The sequence below is a fragment of the Spermophilus citellus genome (assembly GCF_964194105.1).
Source record: "Spermophilus citellus genome assembly, chromosome: 9".
NCBI lineage: Eukaryota > Metazoa > Chordata > Mammalia > Rodentia > Sciuridae > Spermophilus > Spermophilus citellus.
Window position 1 is genome coordinate 104533166 of NC_138191.1, and position 17220 is coordinate 104550385.

At 40.5% G+C, this 17220-nt stretch overlaps 1 protein-coding gene across 7 annotated transcripts in view; it reads right to left on the bottom strand.

Moving 5' to 3' along the window:
• The window catches only part of NASP (nuclear autoantigenic sperm protein), a 32966-nt gene extending 16421 nt beyond the window's left edge, over window positions 1-16545 (bottom strand). For 4 of the 7 annotated variants that reach the window (XM_081307186.1, XM_081307183.1, XM_081307182.1 and 1 more), the window contains exons 1-2: window positions 15148-16545; window positions 2970-3017 (exon numbers count right to left, since the gene is read on the bottom strand). In XM_081307186.1, the coding sequence (XP_081163312.1) occupies window positions 2970-3017; window positions 15148-15206 (107 nt within the window). In that variant the 5' untranslated portion in view covers window positions 15207-16545. Of the gene's footprint in view, window positions 1-2969; window positions 3018-5512; window positions 5584-14264; window positions 14384-14405; window positions 14693-15147 lie in introns of those variants that run through there. The other 3 variants (XM_081307181.1, XM_081307184.1, XM_081307185.1) reach the window with 3 other exon arrangements.
• Window positions 16546-17220: the final 675 nt, after the last annotated feature.

Below are 17220 nucleotides of genomic sequence, written 5' to 3' on the forward strand. Positions count from 1 at the left end.
CTCATTAGTCATTCAAAAACCCCAAAGTAGGGCTGGAGCTGGAGCTCAAAGGCAGAGCACTTGCCCAGCATGCCTGAGGTACTGGGTTCCATCCTCAGCACCACATAAAAATAAACAAATAAAATAAATGTGTTCTGTCCATCTACAAAAAAAAAAAAAAATATTTTTAAAATTTTTATTTTTAAACACGCAAAGCAGGGGCTGGGGCTATAGGTCAGTGGCAGAGCGCTTGCCTAGCATGCGTGAGGCACTGGATTTGATCCTCAGCACCATATAAAAATAAACAAATAGAATAAAAGCATTCTATCCACCTACAACTACAAAAAAAAGTTTTTTAAATGCAAAACAAACCCTTCATTCCCACTAGAATGACAACACACACACACACACACACACACACACACACACAAAAAAAAAAAAAAAAAAAAAACAGGCAGGACATGGTGGGACTTCCCTGTAGCTCCAGCTACTTGGGAGGCTACATAGTAGATTCCCAAGTTCCATCTGAGCAGCACAGAAAGACCCTGGCTGAAATAACTATCATATGACCCAAGCATTTTATTCCTAGGTATGCCCATAAAGACTTGGAACATAAATATTCACAGTAGTTTCATTTGTAATAGTCCCAAACTAGAAACCCAAATAGATAAACACATTGTATGTGATATGTCTACATAATGGAATAATGTTCATAAACAAAAAGAATGAACTTGCCAAGCAGAAAGTGGCACACACCAGTATTCCCACTGACTGAGGAAGCTGAGGTAAGAGAATTGAGTTCCAAGCCCATCTGGGCAACTTTGCAAGACCTGTCTCAAATTTAAAAAATAAAAGGGCTGGAGAGGTAGCTCACAAGTACTCCTGGGTTTAATTTCAGGTATGGCAACACAAACAAACAAGAGCTCAAAATCAAATTCTTTAACTGGCAATAGATGCTGGTAGTTGCTCTCCCTTTAAGGGACTCACTCAACTTTACTCATTTTTAGAAAAATGTCTGCCATATACACAAGACTGAATCATCAGTCGTTCTTTCAGGTAAAACTGAAGTTACAGGAAAAACAAGTCATTTAACTTTTTTTTTTATTATTATTTGTAGATGGACACAATACCTTTGTTCATTTATTTATTTTTATGTGGTGTTGAAGATCAAATCCAGTGCCTCACAAGTGCATCTACTTCAATAATATACAAAGGGCAGCCTGGCACAGTGGCACATACTGGTAATCAGAATGCTAAGGCAAGAAGATCAAAAGTTCAAGGCCAGCTTCAGCAATTTAGGGAGACCCTGTCTCAAATTAAAAAAATTAAAAAGGGGCTTGGGATGAAGCTCAGTGGTACAGTGGCTCTAGGTTCAATCCCTGTACAAACAAACACACACAAAAAAAACACATGTGAGAAGGGCTTTAATCTATAATTCATATTTTGTCAGACAGAATACTACAAAGTCATGTAGTGAAAGACTGAGAATTAGTAAACTTCTTAGTTTGTAGTGCTTCATTATGGACATTTCTAAGTGAAAATGGTAGTGAAGAACAAAAGAGCTACAGTACTATTTGGTGCTATTACCTTGATTTATGTTATGAGGATATCAGATTTATCCACCATTGGTTTTACAATATTAATGCTATTGATCAACACAATGAAAGAGACAAAGAGTCTTGTTATTATGAAATATGGTATCAATGAATCCCTGAAAGGGTCTTGGGACCCCAAGGATGTACAAGAAAAAACTTCTGAGGAACTAGGGTATAGATCAGTGGTAGGGATTGTTCAACTCAAGCACTGTAAAACAAAAAAAACACAAAAAAATCTTTAGTAGTGCTAAGAGGATGAGGATAAACAGACATCCAAAAAGGGAGAACATATTTATAACAGATTTATAACAATGCAGTATTAAGTAATTTCTCCTCCTATTGCTTATTCACTCAAAAAACCAAAACAGCAAACATAAAGCAAAATCATCATGTAATGATGTAATGGTAGTGAATGTTTTAAATCTAAATGAAGAGCACAGGGCTTGATGATGCATGCCTGTAATCCCAGCAGCTCAGGAGGCTGAGGCAAGAGCATTGCAAGTTCAAAACCAGCTTCAGCATAAGCAAGGCACTAAGCAATTCAGTGGGACTCTGTCTAAATAAAGTACAAAAAAGAGTTGGAGATGTGGCTCAGTAGTTGAGTGCCCGAGTTCAATCCCTGGTACCTACCACCCGCCTCCTCCGCCCAAAATTAAAAGACTAAATGAAGAAAAAGTTGTTCAGCAGAATTTGTTAAGCATGAGTGAGGACAGGAGCAAAACTAAGTAAAACTTCCAATTCTTTGTTGGTATTTTTTGTATGTGGTACTAGGTTTGAACCAGGGGCACTTTACCACTGAGCTATATTCTCAGCCCTTTATTTTACTTGAGACAATGTCTCACTAAACTGCTAAGGCTAGCCTTGAATTTGTGATATTCCTGCCTCAGTCTCCTGAGTAGCTGGAATTACAGGTAAACCCACCGTGTCTAGCCAATTCTAATATTTTAATCAAATGCAAACATTCTGAAGACATCATTGTCTAGACACTGTTCAGTCTTAATTGTTTCATTAAAAATAATGAAACTGAGACTGGGGATATAGCTCAGTAGTAGAATGCTTGCATGAAGTCCTAGTTTCAATTCTTTTTTTTTCCCCCTTTTTGGTACTGGGCATTGAACCCAGAGGTGTTTTACACACTGAGCTACATCCCCAGTCCTCTTTAAGACAGGGTCTCACTAAGTTGCATAAGGCCTCAATTTCTAAGGCTGGCCTCCAATTTATGATCCTCCTGCCTCAGCTTCCCAGTTGCTGGGATCATAGGCAAGCAACCCCACACTCAGCCCTTAGGTTCAATCCTCAGCAGGGCAAAATAAAAATCATGAAACTAGCTGCCCTCAGGTTATACTGCTTTATGTTTCAGATGTGAATCTAATTGAACTATGTAAATAATCTTACCTTTTCACTTTATCTGCAGAGGTAGAAGGAGCTGGAGCATCTTCAATTCTACAATGAAGAATAAAGGGAGAAAAAAGTAAAAATGGAGACTATTTTAAGCCTGGATATTAAGTAAACTCAGGAAAACATAAAGGAATAAATAGTTGTCATCTGCTGGATGTGTCAGTGCCCACCTGTAATCCCAATGACTAGGGAGGTTGGGGCAGGAAGATCACAAATTTGAGGCTAGAGTGGGCAATTTAGCAAACCCTATCTTGACATAAAAAATAAAAAGGGCTAGGGATGCTGCTTAGTGGCAAAGCATCCCTGGATCTCATTCCCAGTACTGCTGTGGGGAGGGAGTTGTCCTTTATTAAACACTCAATAAGAACCAAATATTACTGATTTAATTACATTGTCAAATTTAATCCTTGCCCAGTCATACATAGAGGGTTGAAAATAAGTAGCAACTTTCACAGCTAGAGTCACATAGATTATTTGCCCAGAGTCCTAGAATGCCCTTGATTCCATATCTGCAAACTTTCTGCCTCAGGCAATTATGTTCAAATAGTGTTTGTTTTGCAGTGGTGCTAGGGATCCAACCCAGGCCTCATGCAGGCTAGGCAAATGCTCTACCACTGAGCAACATCCCCAGTCTTTTATTAAGGGGTCATTCTGACCAAATGGCCTAGTACAGAGCTTCTCAAACTACTGTTGAGGGACTAAGTTTCTCATTTCCAATCTGTAGATGGGGTTTTGTAAGATACAGTAGAAATGCCAGGATAATGTCAAATTGCTTTATATTTCTAAATATATTCCAACATTTTTACTTATCTCTATATACCAGTAATAGTTCAAAAACAAACACTAGCCTATTTGGTATAACACAAATGTCCAAAGTTTGTACAGCAAAAAATAAACACATCAATGCTGCACATTCATACAATACCAACTTTCACAGCTAGTCATGATAGGATTAACAGAGACTATATTTTCCCTTCCATTTCAAATAACTTAAAACATGGCCGATGTCTATCTAGAGGCCTGTTGCCATTTCTGTCTTCAGTGAAATTTTTGTCCCCAAGAAAGTATAACAGATTGAATTGGTGTAGTGTATTCTTGGTTATCAAAAAATACTCATGTAGCTTCGGGATTTTGAATTGGTGAATATTCATGATGTGTGGAAAAGCATGATACACACCACAATCTCAATTACACAAAATGGGATATTGTGTATATATGCACACAACCTAGAGGGACACGTCCAACTAAGCTTCTTGTGACTGGATGATTTTGTTCTTTGCTTGTTTTTTTTTTTTCTGTAATGTACAATTTACTTTTAAAAAGTAATTTACCAAGGCCTGAAGTAAAAATTATTTTAAAAACCTGTTAAAAAAAAAAAAAAAACAATATGGCCGAAATACATGGATTATCAGTTTTCAAACACTGAACAACTAGACAATGATCCAAGAAGAACAAAGTGAGCCTTCTGAGTGCCCCAAATTCCTGCCTAGAGTTTCAACCAGAACACAGAAGAAACTCAAACAGACTCTAATAAACACACATAACTAAGGAGACTTTGGGAAGCCCCAAGGTAGCCAGAATTAAAAAGCAAGCTGTAGAAATCTGCAGAGTTCCTCCAGGCTTTGGTTAGGCGCTAATCAGCTTACTGAGGAAGAAAACTACTGAGGGGGCCTCAGTGATAGATACTTTGCATAGAAGCCTTGCAGAAAAACAAGCCTCAAAAGGAATGAACTAGCCAGATGTAATGGAGCATGCCTATAACCCCAATGATTGGGGAGGCTGAGACAGGAGGATCCCAAATTTGAGATCAGCCTTGGTAACTCAGTGAAGAGCTCAGCAACTTTGCAAAACCCAGTTTCAAACTAAAAAAATAAAATAAAACAGACTGTGAGCCAGGCATGGTGGTAAGTGCCTGTAATCTGAGCAGCTCCAGAGGCTAAGGCAGGAGAATCAAGAGTTCAAAGCCAGCTTCAGCAATTTACCAAGGCCTGAAGTAAAACCCTGTCTCTAAAAAAAATATACAAAAGGGCTGGGGATATGGCTCAGTGATTAAATGCCCTGGATTCAAGGCCCCCCCCCCCCAACAAAAACAAGCCTGCAAGTGTGCATGGTGCATGTGTAGTTCAGTGGTAAAGTACCCCGAGCTCAATTCCCAATATCACAAAAAGAAAAAAAAAGAGAAATTTTAAGTATTTCCAAAGAACTACATCTCAGGATGTAACCAAAAATATGCATTTATATGTGTATATAATATATTCAAAGAATTTTAAAAATCTATTTAATCCCTAGCACACTGCCTCACCCCCAATTCCAGCAACCATGCAAACAAGGAAATAAAAACAGGAAACCCATATTGGGCAAGGATGGGGGGGAGATGAACAGAAAATCATCCAGAAATGACACAGAATTAGATACTGATACTAAAACAATTATAAATATATTCCACATGCTCACGAAGGTAAAAATTAAAAACATGATAAATTATAATATTTTTTTTGTAAAGACCCAAAATCAAACCTCAGGAGATAAAAAAAGTATACCTGACAGGAGTAACAGATTAGATCCTACAGTATAAAAGATTCATGAACTTAGACACAGCAGTACAAACCATCTGTAATGAAAATACAGAGGCAAAATGAAAAAAAAAAAAAAAAAAAAAAACATAACATGTCCAAACTGATATGTAATGTTCTTCACCATGTTGAGTATGAGGAAGTTAGACATACCTATATATTATGATTCCATTTATATGAAGTTCAAAACCAAGCAAAACTATACTGTGATGTTGTAAATCAATTCCTATTTTATGGAGAAGAAGCTTGCCCAGTTACAGGGATCATTTAGTAACCTATACGACCCCTATCATAATGCACTATATTCCAATTACCTATCAATTTTCTGCATTCCTGCCAGGACAAGCACAAGGCCTGGCATCTAAATAGTATTTATTAAAATAAGTGACTGGGCTGGGGTTGTAGCTCAGTGGTGAAACACTCACCTAGGACATGTGAGGCACTGGGTCTGAACCTCAGCACCACATAAAAATAAATAAGTAAAATAAAGGTATTGTGTCCATGTACAACTTAAAAAATAATAAGTGACTGATGCTTAATCACCAGGATTAAAGGCAAATGACTTGCCACTATAATTATAGTAAATAGTATCTATCTTGCAGAACTACCTATTAAATGAGAAAGTCCATAAAGTGCTAGTACAATAGTTGGGATATAAAGAATTCTATATACAGATTCTAGCAATTGTTAGCAACAAAATAAAGAAGATAGGGAAAAAATATGGAGGTGGTATCAAAGAAAAAGAAGTTTGAAGGAAGAAGTAGCTATAGTATCAATGCAGCAAAAAGATTAGGAACTAATTAGAAAACTAAGAATAAGAACTGATTTAGTATTTAGACAATAATTTAAGTTTAAAAGACATAAAGGGAACGCAGCAAACTGAAACAGGTTGAATAAATGTGCATACTCAGTACACTACACACTTGTCCTATTAAATTGTGGTTGGATGCCAGGAATTGGCATTAAAATATACATTTAAATACATCTATTAAAAAAATTAGCAAACAGTAAGAAAATGGAGATTTCTAGGAATAGACTCTTATCTGAAGTTTGTGAAGGGAAATGAAGATAACAGCTAAAGAGATGATAGAGAAAATGTCATGTGTTTTGGATGGTTGAATATAAGGATTATGTGCCAATCAATAGAGGGGAAAAGGAGAGGAGGCTCCAAGAGACCAAACAAGTAGTGGCTACTTGGACAACTAGGTATTATAAATGCAAATTTCCAGTTGTAACTAGGTAAAGTAATGCATCCTTGTAATTCCAGCACTGAAGCAAACCAAGAGGCAGGAGGAACACAAAGTCAAAGCCAGCCTCAGCAAAATACAAAAAGGGCTGGGGATATAGCTCAAGGTACAAATGCCCCTGGGTTCAACCCCAGTACCACAAAAGTAAACACACACAAATACTTAAATTGTTTCATCTTCAAGGCATCTTTTTCTTTAACATAAACCTTCACTCTGCAAAATATTCTATTTAGGTTTTTTTGGGGGGAGACTTCTAAGTTCCACAAGAGGTTTCAACCCTCTAGCCATCTATTCTGTTACATACAGTAAAGAATCTGAACAAACATTTAAAGCAGAAAAGTATACAACAATAATGACTGACCTCCCTTTAAATTCTTGCATACAACACTGGCAATCATACAACATCCCCCCAGAATAGTCTTTTCATCTTTCAAAATAACTATTACTTTTACTTTTCTCTCCTCAAATCTTCTACACAGTATTTCACTCCATCTTTTTTTTTTAAGAAGAGAGAGAGAGAGAGAGAGAGAGAGAGAGAGAGAGAGAGAGAGAGAGAGAGAGAATTTTTTAATATTTATTTATTTTTTTTAGTTTTCGGCAGACACAACATCTCTGTTTGTATGTGGTGCTAAGGATCGAACCCGGGCCGCACGCATGCCAGGTAAGCGCGCTACCGCTTGAGCCACATCCCCAGCCCTCACTCCATCTTATAAGCAGACTTTGCCTCATAGTTCCCTAAACAAAAAAGTAATCCCCCTTCCTCAACCACCCAAACTGTCAATCTCCTTGTAAGACTTACTATTCTCTGCTATTCCTAGTTCCATGAATGAAATTTCCTTGCCAAAACTGCTCCCTCCTACCATACAATCTTTGAAGTCATCCCTGACCACCCACTTACTCGTATTATCATTTTAAAATAGGACACATTAATATGCCTGCATAGCACTTAACACTGACATTCTCTCATCTTTATATTTATTGTCTTTACCCCAGAAATGGAAACTACATTTGCAAACAGTATCTTAACCACTCAACAGCACCTTGAGGACAGTATGTCTGGTACTAAAAAAAAAAATACTCATTAATATAAGAAAGACATACACACAACCTGGGAGGGAGAATGGATCTTAACATGTTGAACTTCCCCTTGATTATCACCATTTTACAAATGGGAAAAATGAGGTTCAGTGGCAGAATCCAAGTAGAATCCAGTTTTCTTGACTCCTAGTCTTGACAGAAACAATATCCTCTGTCTTCCTCCATACAAAGTTATATATGGCCTTATAAATAAATACAAGTTTGCCATGCACAGTGGCAATTCCAGTTACTCAGAAGGATGAGGCAGGAGGATTCAAGTTTGAGGCCAGGCTCAAAGTTATCGAGGTTAACACAAAATAAAAACTTAAAAAGGGCTAGGAGTACAGCTCATTTGTAAAGTGCCCCAGATTCAATCCCCAGCACTTTAAATAAATTCAGCAGCTATTTCAGAATGGATAAAATGTGGTATTAATACAACAGAACACTATACAGCAAATAGAAATCACTAAGAACAAGTAACAGATGTTCCTCACCATGTTGAGTGTGAGGAGGTTAGACATACCTATATACTGTGATTCCATTTAGTTCAAAACCAAGCAAAACTATACTGTGATGTTGTAAGTCAGAACTACAGACAAGGATGTTGGCAAAAGGGCAATTGAGTTTCTGGGTTCCCTTATATTGTCCAATTTCCTTTTGTGAAAAATCATCTATACACATATCTTGTACACTTTTAATGTAGCTATGGTAACTTCAATAAAATGTACTAAAAACTTAGCAAGATTTTTTTTTTTTTTTTTAAAGTTCAATTACTTACCTTTGAAGCCAGGAAAAAGAGCCTGGCATGGTGGCACACACCTGTAAAACCAACAACTCAGGAAGCTGAGGCAGAAGGATCACAAATTCAAAGCAAGCCTCAGCAATTTAGCCAGACCCAACCAACATAGTGAGACCCTGTCTCAAAAAAATAAAGAAAAAGGGGCTGGGGATGTGGCTCATGTGGTAGCGTGCTCGCCTGGCATGCGTGCGGCCCTGGTTCGATCCTCAGCACCACATACCAACAAAGATGTTGTGTCCGCCGAGAACTAAAAAATAAATATTAAAAAGATTCTCTCTTTCTCTCTCCTCTCTCTCTCTCTCTCTTTAAAAAAAATAAATAAAGAAAAAATAAAGAAAAAGGGCTGGGGATGTGGCTCAGTGTTTAATTGCCCCTGGGTTCAATCCCCAGTAACCACCTCCCTCCAAAAAAAGGGGGAAAAACGTCAGGTGGGGGTGTAATCCCAAGGGCTGGGAAGACTTAGGCAGGAGTATCCCCAATTTGAGGCCAGACTGGTCAACTTAATGAGACCCTGTCTCAAAATAAGTTTCTTCTTTTTCTTTTTTTGGTGCTGTGAGGCAAGCACTCTACCAAATGAGCTGTATCCCCAGCCCAAAATAAAAACTTTTATAAAGGCTGAGGATATAGTTCACTGGTAGTGTGCCCCTGGCTTCCATCCACATTACCTCAAAAGGAAAAAGGAAAAAAATCCACACCTAGGGATACCCCTAAAGTTAAAAAGCAGGAATTCAAATCTATTTTTTTTTTACTAGACCTGGCTTCCTTCTATTAACTGAAATTTCCACTGTAGATTTTTTTTTTAAAGAGAGAGTGGGTGGGGGGGGGGGGGGAGAGAGAGAGAGAGAGAGAGAGAGAGAGAGAGAGAGAGAGAGAGAGAGAGAGAGAGAGAGAGAGAGAGAGAGAGAGAGAGAATGAATTTTTAATATATTTTTTTTTTAGTTCTCGGTGGACACAACATCTTTGTTGGTAGGTGGTGCTGAGGATTGAACCCGGGCCGCACGCATGCCAGGCGAGCGCGCTACCACTTGAGCCACATCCCCAGCCCTTCCACTGTAGATTTAGATTTAAATAGGAGCAACAATAACTCGAGGACCTCCAGCTGTTAATGCATAAAAGTGCAACTATTTTTTGTGTTGATTCTTTGTCCTGTGACTTTCCTAAACACATTGTGTATGTGTGTGTGTGTGTGTGTGTGTGTGTGTGTGTGTGTGAGAGAGAGAGAGAGAGAGAGAGAGAGAGAGAGAGAGAAATGTTTAGGGTGCATCTATTTTGGTTTTGGTTTTTGGTACTAGGGATTGAACCAGGGGAGCTTTATCATTAAGCTACATCCCCAACCCTTTTCATTACATTTTTTTTCCCCCTGAGACAGCATTCTCCCTAGGTTGCTCAATGATTCACTAAATTGCTAAAGCTAGCTGGCATTCAACTTGTGATATACCTGCCTCAGCTGGGATTATAGGTATGCATCACTGAGGCCATCTTAGACCTCAATTATTTTGGGGGGGTGGGCGGGTACCAGGGATTAAACTCAGGAGCACTCAACCACTGAGCCACATCCCCAGCCCTACTTTATATTTTATTTAGAGTCAGGGTCTCATTGAGTTGCTTAGCACCTTGTTTTTGCTGAGGCTGGCTTTGAACTTTCAATCCTCCTGCCTCAGCCTCCTGAGCTGCTGGGAATACAGGTAGACACCACAGCTCCTGGCTAGATCTCAGTTTTGAAGATCAGAATTATCATATTTAGAAATTATTCTAGCACACTTATTCCATTTATTTTTCTTCCCCACTTCCTTCTCTTACCTCTGAAAAGCACCTTGAGATTACCAGTATCAATTCATTAAATACAATCTTCTTAGTATAATTTTTATTCAGTCCAACTATGGCACCCTCTTCCCATTAGTATAATTTTTATTCAGTCCAACTATGGCACCCTCTTCCCATTTACACAAACTAATATAGTGTCCTCCATACCATCAAAGCAAGGGTTAAGGGGCTGGGGATGTGGCTCAAGCTCGCCTGGCATGCGTGCGGGCCGGGTTCGATCCTCAGCACCACATACCAACAAAGATGTTGTGTCCGCCGAGAACTAAAAAATAAATATTAAAAATTCTCTCTCTCTCTCTCCTCTCTCACTCTCTCTTTAAAAAAAAAAAAAAAAAAGCAAGGGTTAAGCCAGGCACAGTGGCACATGCCTATAATCCCAACGCCAACCTCACAAAAGCAAGGCACTAAGCAATTCAGTGAGAACCTGTCTCTAAATAAAATACAAAATAGGGCTGGGGAGTAGCTCAGTGAGCAAGTGCCCCTCAGTTGTTCATCACTGTTTCAAAAAAAAAAAAAAAAAAAATTTTCTGGAGAGTTAAGCAGACCAGAGTATATGCAGTAGTGCAGTTTAGACATAATTGTTGCTAGGCTTTAGTGAAATTTATGGTATTAATCCCCAGTACTGAAAAAAAAAAGTGGGGGGTAAAATGAGGGCCTAGGGATGTACAGCACTTGCCTAGCTTGTGTGAGGCCCTGGTTTTAATCTCTGATCCCCCCCAAAATAAAAGAAAGTTAGGGGTAAAAAGAAATACTGAAAAGAATTAAATAAATGTCAACATATAAAATCTTGAGACTTTGTGATAGATTGGTAGTTATTTGTATTTCAATATTTATTTTTCTCTTCTTTTATAGCAATAACAGAATCCTGGCCAGGCATGGTGGCACAGAGCCTGAAATCCCATCAGCTCCAGAGATTGAGGCAGGAGGATCAGGAGTTCAAAGCCAGCCTCAGCAAAAGCAAGGTACTAAGCAACTTAGTGAGACCCTGTCTCTAAATAAAATACAAAATAGGGCTGAGGATGTGGCTCAGTGGTTGAGTGCCCCTGAGTTCATCCCCAGACCGCCCCCCCACCCAAAAAAAACCCACCACTGGTTAAACAGGTAAATCTTTCACACAAATATATCCCAACTACAATGACATTAAGTTGTCATAATCCCATACATGAAGCTTCACAGTTCTTAAACAGCAAAATAGACTGGGTGTGGTGGCACATGCCCATCCCACCAATTCTGGAAACTGAGGCAGGAGTATAACAAGTTCAAGGCCAACCACAGCAACTGTGGTGAGGCCCTAAACAATTTAGTGAGACCTGTCTCAAAATTAAAAGGGCTGGGGACTTGGTTCTGCAGTAAAGCACCCCTGGGTTCAATCTCCAATACAAAAAACAAATTAAAAAAAAAAAACAGCACATTAGTAAGTATCAACAAAAACCCTAACACAGATGGAAAAAACCAGCCAGGCACAGTGGCACACACCTGCAATCCCAGCAACTGGTAGAGGCAGGAGGATGGCAAGTTCAAAGCCAGCCTCAGCAATGAGGGAAGCCCTAAGCAAATTAGTTAGACCTTGTTTCAAAAAATAAAAAGGGCTGGGGGTGTGGCTCAGTATTTAAGTGCCTCTGAGTTCAATCCCTGGTACCAAATAAACAAAGATGGAACAAACCACTTGTGGAAATAGAAATGGCAAACTCCAAAGATTACTGCACTAAACAATGAATTTTCATCTAGATGATTTCTCTTCTAAAATATGACACCAGACAACGAAGTCAAAAGTAAATGCATTACATAAGGCTTTTCTGAGTTTTATCATTCCTTCCTACCTCTATAATTCAAACTGTATTTTTTTAATATAAAGAAAAAGGTTAATAACTAGTTAGAAAGCTAAGAATGACAGGAATTGATTTAGCATTTAGACAATCAATGATTACCTTAAGCAACATTATTTAAATGGCGTAAGGGACAGAAGCCAAACTTAGGGTTTTGTTGGGGTTTTTTTTTTTTTTTTTTTTTGTACCAGGGATTGAACCCAGGAGCACTTAACCACTGAGTCACATCCCCAGCCTTCTTTTTAATACTTACAGGGTCTCACTGAGTTACTTAGGGCCTCCCTCAATTGCTGAGGCTGGCTTCAGCCTCCTGAGCTGCTAAGATTACAAGCATGCTCCACTGTGCCAGGCTAAACTCAGGCTTTTTAAAAGATGATGAGACCCAGACTGGGATTTTGTCTCAGATGTAGAGTGCTTGCCTAGCACACGTGAGGGACTGGGTTTGGTCCTTAGCAGCACATAAAAATAAACAAAATATTTTTTTAAAATATTATGTATATTTTTTAAAAAAAGATGATGAGACCAGTCCAACATCATTGCTTAAGCAAAGATGGTATCAAAACTGATTCTGAATTGAGATTTATTTCTCATCCTATTTTTTTTCTCTACTTGTTTAGAAGTTAAACTTATTTCTCAATGGTTACATACTGAAGTTATAAATAATGGGTCCAAGTCACTTTTTTTACACTCCCATTGAACATCAGTTCCTTAGAAGTTTTACTTCTAAACAGCTCCCAACTTAACCAAGGTTTACTGCCTCCGTGGTTCTCTCAGACTAATTAATTAGACTTGTCATGCATTTTTCTGTCAGGTAAAAGTTTTTGGTAGAAGAGGGTATGAAAATTGAAGTTTTGTGATTTAACCCAGATCCAGCCACTTAATTGGAACTTATCTGTCCATTCTTGCCTTTGGTTTACTCACCTGTAGAAAGGAGATAGAAACTACTTCACCCTGTATTCATGAATTAAATAATGTTTTAATTAAAAAAATACTCAGAATTGCTCAGTTGCTGATAAAACAAATTATGTAGGTGCCTCTATACATAAATTTTCTATCCAACTTACAGGAGGCTGGAGTTCACTAATAACCTAACTTAGACTAGACACAAATGACACCTGAATATCAACAACACAAATTTATTCACAATTTTTACCTCTCAAGAAAAACACATACATAGACTGGGGCTGTACCTCAGTGAAAGAGTTTGCCTAGCAGCATGCTCTATTCTCTGAGTTCCTAGCCAGCACTGCAAAAAACACCCCACACCTAGTATTAGAGGGGTGAGGAGCCTCCTAAGTGGAATATTGACTGATATAAGGGTCCAATAAGCACCATAAAAAGTTATTCTTTTTGTAACAGACATAACTCCCAAACCCCATCTATTCTGATCCTATGGTTAAATTGACTTGAGAGGGGAGGCAGGAGGAACTGTTCCTCAAAGTTAGATCAGTTTCAAAATTAGGGAGGCCCATAAACAACTTAGCAAGACTGTTTTAAAATAAATAAATAAATAAATAAATATATATATATATATATATATATATATATATATGAGAAGCTAAAAATTGAAGTTCCTAATTGATACTGAAGGTGGTTTGAGAACCCTTGCTTTTCATAAACCCACTAGGAAATGAACCAAAAGGTAGTAGGTAGAGTAATAAAGATATGTGAATCTCTGATCACTATAAATGTAAGTGTAAAACTTTAGAAAAATAGATATAAAAAATTAACAGTAATCTTTACTTTTACAAGGACGGCAACAAGAGAAATTAGACCCACCCCTCCAAAAAAAAAAAAAAACACACACACAGGCCACTAATACCAGAGGAAATCAGGACCTACTGTTTGGAAAACATTTGTTTCTTGAACTTATGTGGCACTTCTGTCCACTGGTTACAAAATAGCTTATGCCTTTGTGGCACTGTGCCTTTTCAAAGAAATTATACCTTTTCTCCCTCCAGTCGTACTTGCGTACGGCCTATTCAGTTGGCAACTAAACCCTGAGAAATGAGGAGAGCTCGACCCATCACCAGGTGAAGCCGCTACGCATTCGGATGTCTCCTAAGAAGCCAACTCTCTGCCCACACCTCCAAAGTCTAAAGAACCACGACGTTCCCATCAGGAGCTGGGGTTCGCCGAGTATCGGCCGCTCAGGACTCTTCAGCGCACTAGGTGAGAAAGCCCGCTAGCCGGAAGCCCTCCCGCGAGCCACCACGGAAGTCTAAGGCTCCAGCCACTGTAGCCCCAAACAATGGAGTTTTCCCGCCTCCTCAAGGCTCCGCCCCCTGCTCCAGAGCCGGCGGAGGGAAGCGAACGCACACGCGTCAGGCCCCGCCCTCCATGAGGCCCCGCCCATCCGACCCCTGGGGTTCAGCCTCCTCGTGCTAAGGTGTTTTTTTTTTTTTTTGGCGCCAAGTCTATTGGTTACATTCTCGGGTTGTCTAGTGGCACTACAGGAGGGAACACGCTTAGACTGAGGTGTCAGTAGGAATGTGAGGGCAGACCAGCGCGCCAGGGCCCCGCCTCCTCACCAGCAGCCCCGAGCCAAGGGAGGAAGGAGAGGGGCAGACGATGGAGACAGCCGCCGCTGCCCCCGGCAAGATGGCGGCCGCAAAAAGCAGGGCAGGGGGCGCCAGCCACCAGCCGTTACCGCTAGTGAGCGGGCTCTTAGCAAAAGCGGGGATTCTACACTGTTCAGGCCTCGCTGAACGCCGGCAGGTCGGGGGGAACCAGTCTTCCCTCCCACTGGTATATCCTCCTACAGAGCCCCCATCCACCAGCTCTACCGCGGAATGGCCAGTGCCTCAAGCGCGCCGTGGTCCCGCTTACTTGTCGGCGGAAACCAGTTCCGCGGCGATGGCAGCAGTGGCTGTGGACTCTGTGGCCATCGTTCCCCTCAAGTGGTGGACCTGTGAGCGGAATGGAACCTGTGAGGAAAACAGAGGGAATTTTGGACGCCAGAGACTTATTAGGGGACAGAAAATGGCAGATTAGGGACCCCTCGCGGCTGGGGCCCTCCTATATACCAGGGCCCTTGCCCCGCCCACCCACTTCCGGATCCTCCTCCCCAGGTTTAAAGGGCCAGGACACAACCCCTTTCGATATCAAGGGCACCCCCACCCTCTCAGTATGACTCTGTGGGGTAACTTCCCTTCCTAGCCCACTTTCCCTCAAAAAATCAACTTCCTGCTTCTATAATAAGTAGCGTAAGAAGAACCAGAATCTTGATACTACAACTCCTGACAAGGTGTCAGCCTGCAGCTTCTACAGAAAGTGAAGCCGGAGCTGCTCTGCATGTGTGGAGCGAGTAGCGGAGGCTCTCCTTCTGGCCCCGATACCCGAGAAAGTGACTGAGAGTGTCTCTCCGTCCTCTCAATCTTAACGGATAAACACGCAAGAGCTGAGCACGGGTCCAGCAGTAACGGCTGGAACTGACCTCCGTGAGAGACGCGTGGCTCTGGACCTCAGCAACTACTGACGGAAGAGGATGCTGTTCTAGGATTGGCTACAGCTGAAACTACCGCGCCTGATTCAAAGTTCTGGGCTGCGGCAGGATGAGACTGGCTCCTCCCTCCGGACACGCCCCCTTTAGGTGACCCAATCCGCTTGTGCCGTCGTTTTAGGCCCTACCCAGACTTCAAATCCGACTACTTCAACTCCGATGAGACTAGTCCGTCTGGGCTGCAGTCTCAGTTTCAACTGTGTTTGAATGGTATTAGCCGTCATATTCAATCGTAACAACTAAAATACTAATGAGATCAGTGTTATCAGCCATTTCATAGAAAAAGAAACCAAAGTTCAAGAAAGGTTGACCAGCTCAGAAAGTTGCAAGACAAATTGGTTGTGAAAAGCTGGGTACCTCATTTTCTACAGCTGGCTGAGTGAAAAATAACTGGCTGGCTGAAAAAGGCTGCACTCCTGGAGCATCATCTATTGCCTTTCACCAGACACAGCCTACAATGATCAGAACAGGGAGTTTTTTTAGCTTCCAGGTTCAGGAACATTAAGCGGGAAAGATACCTCAGGAGAATTTTTATTACAATCTATCAAGATCCAGGCAGGTTGAAATCTTTGGAGACTAGAACCAGACCCGAAAATGACAATTCCTGTGGTCAAGAGAACTGGAAGCCAGGCATGGTGGCGCACGCCTGTAATCCCAGCCGCTCTGGAGGCTGGGATCACAAGTTCAAAGCTAGACTCATCAAAAGTGAGGTGCTAAATAGACCCTGTCTAGGGCTGGGGATGTGGCTCAAGCGGTAGCACGCTGGCCTGGCATGCGTGCGGCCCAGGTTCGATCCTCAACACCACATACAAACAAAGATGTTGTGTCCGCCGAAAACTAAAAAATAAATATTAAAAAAAATTAAAAAAAAATTAAATAGACCCTGTCTAAATGAAATACAAAATGGGGCTGGGGATGTGGCTCAGTGGTCCAGTGCTCCCGAGTTCAATTCTCAGTACCAAAAAAAAGTGTCTGTGTGTGTGGGGTGGGGAGGTGGGCGGGGGGACCTGGACTCTCCTAATATTATCTGGCTGACCTGAGCCACATCATGTAAGCTTTTAAGATTAAATGTAGGGGGGCTGGGGCTGGGGCTCAGCGATAGCGCACTTGCCTGCCATGTGTGAGGCTCTGGATTCGATTCTCAGCACCACATAAAAATAAATAAAAAATAAAGGTCTATCAACAACTAAAAAATTTTTAAAAAAATAAAGATTAAATGTAGGGCTGGGGTTGTGGCTCAGTGGTAGAGTACTTGCCTAGCATGTGTGAGGCACTGGGTTCAATTCTCAGCACCATATATTAATTAATTAATTAATTAATTAATTAAAGTCTCCAACAACAATTTAGAAATTAAATTAAAAATTTTAAATGCAAAAAGAACAATTTTAGGATCCACCACT